This window comes from Tupaia chinensis, unplaced genomic scaffold (genome assembly GCF_000334495.1).
Source record: "Tupaia chinensis unplaced genomic scaffold, TupChi_1.0 Scaffold148234_1, whole genome shotgun sequence".
NCBI classification, from domain to species: Eukaryota; Metazoa; Chordata; class Mammalia; order Scandentia; family Tupaiidae; genus Tupaia; species Tupaia belangeri.
In genome coordinates this window covers 5,144,515-5,156,335 of record NW_006208084.1, presented here as the reverse complement: position 1 = coordinate 5,156,335, position 11,821 = coordinate 5,144,515, and the positions used below count along the sequence as shown (strand labels likewise).

Here is an 11,821-nt window from a genome sequence, read left to right as displayed (position 1 = left end):
ATAATCACTTGGAAAATTCTTGGACAGTTTCTTAAAGTTAACAATACCTCTAACAAAAAAAAACAGAAATTTTACTTCTAAATATTTACCCAAAGAAATTGGAACATATACAGGCTCGTCCATGAGTGTTTATAGAAGCTTTATTCACAGCAGCCCAAAACTTGCAAGTACACATATCAAATATCCATCAACAGGTGAATGGATAAACAAAATGTATATTTATCAGATGGACTACTAAACACTGAAAGGAATGAATTACATTACACACAGCCTTTTGGATAAAGCTCAGAGTTGTCATGCTAAATGAAAAACGGTCTCTCTGTATGATTTCATTTATGTAAAATGCTAGAAAACACAAACTAATCTCTAAAAACTAGATCTATGGTTTCCAGGGGTAGGGACAGAAGGAAAGATCTTTTGGGGGTGTTAGAAATATTGTGAATCTTGATTATAGAGGTTGTTTCTTATGTTTATATATCTGCCAGAACTCACTAGTATGTATGCTTTCAGTGGATGAAGTTTGTGGTATTGAGTGATGTTGATTAAATAAAAAAGAATTGGGCAAAGGAAGATAGAAAAAAAGTTAAGTACATAAAACTTCATTTGCTTCAGCACACATATTCTAAGTCTGATTAATTTTTTTATCCTACCATAAAGCTAAAAGCAGGTCCGGCCTCAGTGGCATATTGGACCACCCTGCTGGAAGCCACATGGCCAACCATGGGTTAAGATCCCTGGGTCAGCCTGAAAACATGCCAGACGCACAGTGCCCAGGATCCTGAGGAGCTGGAGGGCTGGGGAGAGGGATCATGGCATAATGAGATCTTATCAAGGGTTCTCTTTCTCACAAGTATATAGTTTAGCATAAAAAATGTGTTTCTTTAATGTTATTGGGTCATCAGAAAAGTCATGACACATTTTTTGCATAGAAAAGCAGAAAAATTGTCATGACTTTTCTGATGACTCAATATAATCTAAATTTATATACCTTACTATGCTAATGTATAGCTTCTTAATAAAGTTCTTTTTTTTTTTTTTTAAAGAGTTTTTTTCCCGGGAACCAGCAGTTAGCGTCATGGCTATGTCGCTGGACTCCCACGTAGTCGACCGCGGTTCGCGTCTCGGACCCGGTGGCTTAAATCTCACGCCGGGCGCGTGTACGTGCGTGCCCAAGATCCCGAGAGGAGAATGGAGGAGAAGGGATTGCGGCGTGACCATCCCCCCTGGGGGGTGATTTCTCGCTTTCTGTCTCTATGTCTCTGTCTGTCTGGCGAGCGCACACGCCCTATAGCGAAAACCTCTCAAAAAAAAAAAAAAAAAAACAAAACAAAACAAAAAAAAAAGAGTTTTTTTCCCTATAGGACGCATGTGCTCGCCAGAAAGACAGCGAGACAGAGAGCAAGAAATCACCTCCCCCTGGGAGGTGGGGGAGGGAAGGTCACGTTGCAACCCCTTCACTTCCACTCTCCTCTTGGGACTTTGGGCATCCACACACATGCCCAGCATTTTTTCAAGCTACCAGGTTCGGGATTCAAACCGCAAAGTCAGCCACGTGGATTCAGCTGCCCCATCCATCATGCCACTGACTGACCCTCTAACGCCTTTCTTCAAAGGAAACTGAGCACAGTAGTAGGGGCATCATAGCTGAGCGTGTGCTTCACATAGGCAGTCGCAGTTTCATTTCTGTGTCATTTTCTCAGGAAAGTTTGTTTATTGGCAAGAGTCAGACATCCATAATTTCTATAAAAATGAGAGTCTGGTAGCATTTCATTATTTTATGATTTAGAAATTCTAGTTTATAAATCATGTTTTTACATAGATACCCATAGTCATTACCCATAGTAAGTGAAATGTACTTACATGTACCCTCTCACAAGTTCTCTAGAGTCTTTAAAGAAAAATTTCTAATGAGCTCTTAAGCACTAAACATTTGCTAAACTATTTTGTTGTTCATCCATTCAAGAGTCAGTTGTACTGCCTGAGAATTATGTTCTGGGCCTGGAAGCACAATTTATAGCAGGGTCTAGTCTCCTTCCCCTTTGTTTAGAGGTGCAGCCATTTGTGCTTCCCCACCGCATAATAACGCTTGTCTCAGGTTTCAGGAGGCATGTTTGGCAGCCTGGTGGGACATTTTCTCAACCCTTGTCTCAAGCTGGGTAAAGTACACAATTGGAGCTGAAATCTCAACATAAATTTCACATGATTTCATGTAAAAGGACAAACTTATTGTCAGTGAACTTTACCACTATCCCAGTAGCAGTGATCTTATTTCTAAAACAGTAAGGGATCTATTGCCAGGTAGCCTGCCCAGTTTATTAGTTGGCACTAAAATAACATAAATTAATTGGCAATTTATAGTGCACACTTGACAAAAAGTTCACAAGGTTCAGTTTGGGTCTTGTTTTTCAGCTGAACTTGATAAATGTTCTAGAGAGCTAAGCCCAAACGTATACTGCCATAGAAATACGAGGTTTTTCTATTTAATTCTCTTCACATTTATCGAGCATCTATCTATGCTGAAGCCAGAACTATATTTAATTGCACTTCTTTGGTACAGCCTACAGGTTTTATTTTATTTTTTTCCCCCTCTGTTTTTTTTTCTGGAGAGGTTTTAGCTACAGGGCATGTGTGCTCGCCAGACAGACAGAGAGAGACAGAGAGACAGAAAGCGAGAAATCACCCCCCAGGGGGGATGGCCATGCCACAATCCCTTCTCCTCCATTCTCCTCTCGGCATCTTGGGCACACATGCACTCGCACCCGGTGTGAGTTTAAGCCACCGGGTTCAGGACTTAAACTGCGGTCGACTACGAGGGAGTCCAGCAACATAGCCATTATGCTAACTGCTGGTCCCCAGCCTACAGGTTTTATGATTTCATTCAACAGCGATGGTCATTTTTATTGCTTCAGTAGTTTATTTGCATCCCCAAATACAAATCGTCATTGATTTAATGGTCTGACTATAGAGAAAAATAAAGGACATAAGCAGTGAGCTCTGGTGTCTGCTCACCGAGGGCACAGCTCCATGGGATGGCACGTAGGAGGAGCCAGGGGTATGTAGATGCTGTATGTGTGTCACTGTGGAGACAGATGAAAGAGAGATTGCAGGCTGCCCTTTCTCCTAATGTTAGCTTGTGTTCCCGGCCATTCTGGGAGGAGGGGACTTGATGCCTAGGAGGAGGCATGAATGGAAAGAGAAACACGCTCAAGCGCAATAGTAGGGCATACCTGAGTTTCCCAATTTTAAGGTCTCCGTGTAGGACCAGTTATATGTCCACAAGCCCAGGAACCCAAAAGACTTTGTTGGGCAGGTCCACAAACCACGTTGTGTTTCTAAAGGGGAAAGAGAGGAAAGGTTGGTGTTCTGCTTCCACTTCCAGGTGACGGGGACCCAGTAGTACCTTCCAAGGACCAGTCAGGTGGAAAGACTGCTAACAAGAGAAGAGCTCATTTCTGACTGGCCCTTAATTCCTTGGAGGTGGGGAGCCATGCCGTTCCCCACTTTATCTCCAATGTTTGAGCAGAATAAATGCTTATTCATGCTTAAATAGCATTCCTTTTTTTCACTCTGTTCCTTCCCTTCTCTCTTGCTTTCTTTTGCATTCAGAACTTTGGTGATTGTTGATTTCTTTTTATGAAATGGTGGGTCACCCGTTCTGTCTGTCGCCCCACGTCATTAGTCCCTTGCCCATTGGCACTGGCATTGTTCACCCGCTACCTTTTCACAGCAGCTGGGAAAGTGCAGGGTTGTTGACTGACCTGTGGGTTCATCGGCTGAAGCTAAAATTCCCCAAACAGTATTCATTAGGTATAAATCTAAGAAGTCGAATATATATAGGTTAGTATACCTGAGTGTAATTTTTCTTCCTTATAGGATTTTCAAGTGTTAGTGACAAAAAATACTTTTTAAAGAAATTAGCCACTGTGAGGGGGGACTGCTTTGAAATATTTGACCTAAAGATTTTCTTCATTTTAATTTGCAAAGTTAACGTGTTTCTCTTTCCATTCATTGCTACCTAATTATTTCACATGATAAAATGTTACATTTTGTTTTCTCCCATATCAATCAAGGTACCATTGGCTACAACCAGCGAAACAGAATCGACACGCTCATGTATCTACTAGCATATCCACAAAAACCCATGGTTAAAACCAAAACCATTGAGTTGATCGAATTTGAGAAGCTGCCAGCTGGGCAGAACGCGACAGTGGCCGTGATGAGCTACAGTGGCTACGACATTGAAGATGCTCTTGTTCTAAACAAGGCCTCCTTGGACAGAGGTGAAGGGTTTTCAAAGCTCTAGCACCAAATGTGCTTTTTTGTAGAACTAGGTATAGGGATGATTGATGTAAAAATCACTTCGTGTCAGAATGTTAATATCAGTTTCAAGTGATGTGAATTTTATAATGTGCAAACAAGAGGTAGTTGTGTTTTGGTATGGGCTTTTTGGATCTATTTTATATAGGGAATTACAATATATGAAGTCAATTTTTCCAATCTATCTAGTGAGGTATATTCAACAGCCAGCCCCGTGAGAGGGGAGTAGCAATATTTAGATATAAAAGGCTCTATCTTAAACTTTTGTGTATTTTAAACTTTTTTTTCAAATGACAAACATTAAAAACACGTACATGTACCTAGGTACATAGGTTCTGTGCGTTCCTTTCTCCGTTTTCTGACGGTTTACTCTGCAAGTCACCACCTCATGGTTTGTTGGCCGTCACCTGATCCGAAGGCTGACTTCTCTATTCATAATCTCGGTTTCTCTTTTCCTCCCTGGCATACCCACTATGCCTTCCCCTTCTCTCTTTGTAGTTGCTAGGCAGCCCTAATAGTACTCCTAGACATGTGTCTCTGGCATTAATGTTGGCTGCACTTAATTTATGCCTCTTTTTTTCCTCCAAATGACAACAGCCATGCTTTAAAACTAGATGTTTTCCTTTCTGATTAACTAGTAACGTTTATGTGGAAATCTGAGACTTTGCGATGTCTGTCAGAAACCCCGCCACACGATTTAACGATTGAGTTTACTGTCCCCTCATTTTTAAGCTACCACCTGTAGATAAAATATCCATTTACACTTAAAAGAAAGCACTTCTTGATTTTTCATGCAGTTCAGACTCACACTGCGTTCTAGCACATTGCAGTTAATGACTGGTGTGTGAAATTTTAAGATCATCCAATCTTTCCAAACCAGCTGGCTCTCCGAGCCGGATTTATTGTGCCTATACACAGTTTACCGAGAGGCATGATGACTGTGACCTTGCTCGAAAACATGCACCCCTCTGATCTACTGTCTGGTGATAGAAATTTTTTATTTTATCACTTTTTTGCCTTTTCATTTTAAAAAATTATATAAGTGTACTGAGATTTTATTAGAAATTCCACTATACCCAATTGATTTTCTAAACATATGTTCCTTGATTTTGTGAAAGTTCCACTGTAGGGGAATGTAAGTAGGATTTTGTAGCTATGCATATATTTTATCAGTGATAGCTGGCATTTAATTCCTCTTTAAGTCCATTATGACATGGCTCAGTATATCCTGAGTAGATGAGAGAGGATCTAGTTTAAAATACCTATTTGGCCAAAGCAAAAAAGGAGAGCATATTCAACTGCAGAATCTTGAGAAGTGGCAGTTAGTGTTGAAAACATGACAGTGCATTTGATGAATGCAGCTGATGCGTTTTTTTTGAGGAATTCAGTAGTAGAGGTTTTTATTCCCCATTCAAAGGTCTCTTTTTTTTTGTTTTGTTTTTTTGGAGAAATTTTTGCAAGCATATGTTCGCCAGAAAGAGAGAGACAGAGAGATAGAATAGAATAGAATAGAATGCGAGAAATCACCCCCCAGTGGGGGAAGCCATGCTGCAATTCCTTCTCCTCCATTCTCCTCTTGGGATTTTGGGCACGCACGCATGCACACATGCCCAGTGTGAGTTTAAGCCACTGCATCCGGGACTTGAACTGCAGTTGACTACATGGGATTTTGGGCACGCACGCATGCACACATGCCCAGTGTGAGTTTAAGCCACTGCATCCGGGACTTGAACTGCAGTTGACTACATGGGAGTTCAGCAACATAGCCATTACACTAACCTGCTGGTTCCCAAAGTTTTATTTTCATTTTGCTTATTAATGTTTAGATTATTAGTTTTAGAGCTTGTCCCTTATCCACTAAGTACAATCTAAAAATGTAAACTTATAAGAGAAAAGTCTAATTTTTACAGCAGAGGAAAACTCTCTGCTAGTAAATCATTTGCTTGCTTTTCATTTTCTTCACTGAAGAAAAATTTATTTTTTGGTTTGCTTATTTGAGACTTCCTCTAAATGTCAAAATCAGAATAGGAAAACTTCCTGGAGATTAGCAGAAGTTGTGCATGAAAAGGACATCTATCAAAAGTCCTGGCTTAGGGACCAGCAGATAACATAATGGTTACATCACTGGATGCCCACTGCAGTTTAAGTCCCAGACCCAGAGGCTTGAAACTCACACCAAGCTCATGTGCCTGTGTGCTCCAAAATCCTGAGAGGAGAATGGAGGAGAGGGGATTATAGTGTGGCCATCCCCCTGGGGGGAGGGAGTATGTGTGATTTCTTGCTTTCTGTGTCTCTGTCTCTTGCGCCAGTGAGCACATGCACCCTATAGCAAAAAATCTCTATTAAAAAAAAAAAAAAAAAAAAAACTGAAAAATCTTGGCTTAGGAGTAGTTGACCTTGGATGATTCTCAGCTCCTCTCCCAACTTGCTGGGTTGACATTGGCCACTTAAATGTCCTGGCCCTTACACACAGCCTCTATAAGAGAGAAGATATAAAAGAGAAGATAGGTGATTTCCAAGGACCTTCCAAGTCTGATATTCTGAGGCTACGTACTCTGAAAGAATCTCAGTGTCACTATCGGATTTCTCTTACCTTCCTTCAACATGACAAGGTGTATTCCATGCCAAAAAATGGTTGCAGGAATTCTAGTGTTCATGCAGACAGTGGATAGGGGAGGAATCCCAAGCCAGTTCTTCAGATGATAAGATTGTTACTTGGCGGTCCCAGATTATCTAAATTAGGACAGTTTGAGTATTTTGGAGAGAATGAGGTTGGGGGATTATTGACTAGCACAAATGTGTGTTTTCTCATAGCTTCCTATTCCTGGTGGTTCTCATACCCATTTTGGTTTCATCTTAGGCTTTGGGCGTTGCCTTGTATATAAAAATGCTAAGTGTACATTAAAGAGATACACCAATCAAACTTTTGATAAAGTGATGGGGCCCATGTTGGATGCTGCAACGAGGAAACCCATCTGGCGACATGAAATTTTAGATGCAGATGGCATTTGTTCTCCAGGTAAAAGCTTTTTAAAAACATGTGTTTCAATGTGTAGTTTTAGAAATTAGACAAGTTATTCAATAACGTGTCTGGATATTTGGTAAACAGAGTGAAAAAATCCTGTAACACTGCTCAAACTCGACCAATGTGATCTTTTTGATGAATTTCCTTCCAGTCTGCTTTTCTATGTAATTACACTTCTATATAGCAATAATTTATTCTAACTATAATTTTCTGGTTATAATTTTGAATCACTTTAAGGTTTTTGTTGTTGTTTTGTTTTGTTTTGTTTTGTTTTGCTATAGGGCATGTGAGCTTGCCAAAGATGGAAACAGTGAGAGGGGAAGTGAGAACTTACCTCCTGGGCTATGCTGCAATCCCTTTTCTTCCATTTTCCTCCAGGGATGTTGGACACTCATACACATGCACTCTGTGTGTCTTTTTTCTCATAAAGATTTTTGCTGTAGGGCCCATGTGCTCCACAGAGAGACACAGAGAGAAAAGGGGAGAACTCTCCCCCCAGGGGAATGGCCACACTGCAGTCCTTTCTCTATTCTTCTCTCGGGATTTTGGACACAATACACACACATGCCTGGTGTGCGTTTTAAGCAGCCAGGTCCAGAACTCATCAGCAGTTGGCCATGTGGAAGTCCAGCACCTTAACCACCATGCCAGCTGGTGCAGGTGTCCTGGGGCTTTTATTAGGTAGGCCAGTGTAGCTAAAACAAAGAGAGTGCAGGGGACCATGATGAACACAAAGGGTGGGGGGATGCACACGCATGCTTGTGGAGTAGGGGCCACACTAAGCAAGCCTTTGCGACCACATTACTGTTTTCATTATGGTCATAAAGTTAGTGAAGTGATCTGACAGGCATTTTGAAATGATTACTCCAACACAGCATGGGGAAGGATTCGAAGAATGCCTTTATAAAGGGGAGGCCAACTGAGCAACCAGGTGTCAGGGCTATATGGGGGGGGGTTGGAGAGGAGAGCTAGACTGGGGAGGTAGGGAGGGGAAATCACATGACCTTGTCATGGTTGGTTCCTGGTGGTGAGTGCTGTCTCATGATGAGGCACACCGGTCATGGCTGCCCATCCTCCCTACCTTTGATTCTTGGAGAATTTCTCTTAATGCTGATCACTATGGCTTGAAACATAGCTGTGGTGACAGTGCTGTGGAGACTTGGACTTTGAGCTTATCATGGAACGGTATAAAGCAAAAACAGGAATAGCAGCAAAACTAAAGGAAAGTGTTGGTTCCATCATTGCCCAAGTTGAATTGGCAATAACTTATTACTGGTCAAAATAACTATAAATAAAAATAAGTGATCCAAATTCTATGAGATACCTCAACTTGCTATTTATGAAATGTGAATGTGGTCCCCTAGATTTCTTAATCTTTTATACACTGGGATCTTAATCTTGAGTTTTTAAAATGGCTTGCAGAATTATATGAGTGTTGGTGAATTCTGGTTCCCACTCTCTGGACTCAGTCTTTTCTTCCGTGTCTCGATGTCATGGACCAAGTCTAGCCACATGACTTCATGCCCCTCTGACCTTTGCATTGCACCCAGATGGTAGCACTACGTCTAACACACTTCTCTCTTCTCCTAGGTGAGAGGGTAGAAAACAAACAAGTGCTCGTAAATAAGTCCATGCCCACAGTAACTCAGATCCCTCTGGAGGGAAGCAGTGTCCCACAGCAGCCGCAGTACAAGGATGTGCCCATCACGTACGTATTGGCCGTGCCTGGGGAAGGCACGCAGAGGGTAGAAAAAGAGAAGGAATGAGGAGACCGAGAAATTCGGTTTTGGCGGGTTGGAGAACTAGAAGTAGCAATTCTGGATGCTATTTCTTTTTAAAAGTATTATTTAATTTTATTTATTATTATTTTTAAATTTGCTATAAGGTACATGTGCTCACCAGAGACAGAGAGAGAAAAAAGGAGAAAGCAAGTCACCAGGTCTGAGACTCAAACCATGGTTGGCCATTTGGTGGTTCTGCACCTTAACCCCCATGCCACCTGCTGGACCCCTGGATACTACTACTTGTCGTAGACACCACCTGGCATAGAAGGGAAACTGGGCTGAGTTTGAGGTGTAGCCCCAACAGGCAGGGGTTCAGGTGGAAGGAACAGCAAGATGAAGGCCACGTGGCATCCAAGTACCTGGGTTTTTGCTAAACAGATGAGACTTTGCAGGCAAGGCTTATGGACATTTGTGTTAAACATGCTGGCCACAGCATGGCATTACCTGTGTCCTAGAATACAGCTCAGCTCTAGTACTGGTCACGTTTTGTATTACCTTACGTGATAAAGTACTTAAACTCCGTTGGTCTCAATTTTTTTACCCATACAGTGAAAGAGTTAGACTTGTTAATCTGTAATTTCCTCTAAGCTCTAACATATAATAAAATATGAAACTTAGTGAGAGGAGCCGGTGATAGTCACCACACCATGGTATAAAAACCAAACTGGAAGAGAGACGAGGTCTCCAACCCAGCCAAGGTCAGCTAGGCTAAGTTCAGGGTGGGGGTGGCATAGGAGCGCTGGATTCCTGAGCTGCGAACGGCAGTGTCACATCCATTCAACACTCAGCTTTCAAGGCCTGCTATGTGACAGCCATGCTTCTGTGCGAGAGATGTGGAGCTAAAATAAGCCATAATCCTTGCCTGCAAAGTCACATCCGGTTAGCAAAGACCTCCCTGCAGAAAAGGCACCGTGATCACTATGGTCAAAATAGCTTAATCGAGAGTTTAGTGTACACCAGTGGGCATCTTGCATGTGCCAGCTCAGTTGATCCAGCCACCATGCCATGACCCATGTTCTCTTAGCACATTAGAAGCATTCGGACACTGAGACAAGGAGAGTATAAGTCACCAGGGTCACACAACTACACATGGCAGAGCCAGGATTTGAACTCTGGCAGTCTGGCTTCAAAGCTGTACTCTTGAGCTCAGTGCTAAATGCAACAGTGTCACTGGTGCCATGAGGGGGAACACAAAGACAGGCACCCTGCCGGGGCCTCACACCACAGTCCTCCCCCAGCCCTACAGCCAGGCAGGACTGCAGGCACTCCTGCATGTTCAGATAAACCCAGGGCTCCCCCTTGGCTGCCAGCATTGTACAGCAGCACCCCAGCCCTTGTGCTACTGGGGCTGGGCTTGTCATTTTCTCTTCTGCCTTCCCATTATTTCCAGCCCATTTTCTATTGATTCCTTCCTCATAGGCTAAAAATTGTGCTTTTTTTTTTTTTTTTGTCTCTTAATTTGTCAGAGAGCACATGTGCTTTCCAGAGAGAGAGACAGAAACAGAGAAAGAAAGTGAGAAAGCACCCTCCCTGGGAAATGGTCATGCTGCAACCCCTTCTGCTCTATTTTTCCCTCTTGGGTTTGTTGGGACACACACACACACACACACACACACACACAGTGTGCTTTTTGAGTCACTGGATTCGGGATTTGAACCATGCCGTTGGCCATGTGGGGTCTAGCCACATTCACCACCATGCAGCCACAGGCCCAGCTCAAATGTTCTGTATCCTTCAAAGAAAATAAAAACTTTTTCAAGACTCCGTAGTTTTTCCTAGGTACGTCTATATCCTTCTTCATTTCACTGTGCAGCTTCTCAGAAGAATCGTCTTCATCTCCTATTTTCTAACGCCCCACTTGGTCCCTGACCCTCTGCACTAGACTCCTACCTTTTTAGTCAACTGAAGCAGCTCTAAAAGAGGTCACCAAAGGCATCCTGTCTGTTCATTCCATTCCCAAAATACTGTGAGAGCTACAGCAGTATTTCAGGAGCGATTCTAGAGGACAGGACAGTCCGTCAGCAGGACCAGCAGCGGTCCTGCCCCTGCCTGTGGAACTCACAAGCAAAGACAGAGTGAACAAATGAGTGAAGCCCAGAGTTGGTCAGGTTTGCCAAACCCAATGGACTCTTCAGTCCTAACTTCTTGTGGGCTGAGACTTTGTCTCTTCTGTTCACTTTGTACCTCAAAAGCCTGACATAATGCCTGGCAAGTACTATTATAGGTAATAAATAGTTATCAATTGACAGACTTTACGTGATCTTTCTATAACATCTGATACTGCTAACCTCTCTCTTCTCTTGAATTTGTGACACCACTCCCACTGGCCCCCTGCAGCCTAACTGTTCACTCTTAGCGTCCTCTCCTGCCTGACCTCGAGACAACCTGTCCCAGCTGGGGACTCCTGTACTTTGTCTGGATGAGCTCCCAGTGCTGCAGTCACATGCTCATGTGCTCGGTAACAGCTGCAAGCCAGCACGTGGGCAGCTTTACAGGATCCCAAGCCCAAAAGGAAACCGTCTCCCTTCCAACCCAAGCCCAGCCCGAGCAGACTCCTCCTCCAGGTCCTTCTCGTGGTGTGTGGCTCCACCCAGCCAGTCGCAGGCAGCATGGACCTCAGCCTTTCCTCCCCTGCCGTGTACAGCAGTTCGTGCAGCACATCCTGAAGGTTCTGTCTCCCTGCTTCCTCTTCCTG

General features: G+C 43.0%; 1 protein-coding gene across 2 annotated transcripts in view; it reads left to right on the top strand.

Moving 5' to 3' along the window:
- POLR3B (RNA polymerase III subunit B) overlaps positions 1-11,821 on the top strand; it is a 134,932-nt gene that overhangs the window by 85,561 nt on the left and 37,550 nt on the right. For both annotated transcript variants that reach the window (XM_006170360.3, XM_006170361.3), the window contains exons 20-22: positions 4,071-4,280; positions 7,178-7,336; positions 8,933-9,050. In XM_006170360.3, coding sequence (XP_006170422.1) covers positions 4,071-4,280; positions 7,178-7,336; positions 8,933-9,050 — 487 coding nt within the window. The remainder of the gene's footprint in view (positions 1-4,070; positions 4,281-7,177; positions 7,337-8,932; positions 9,051-11,821) is intronic.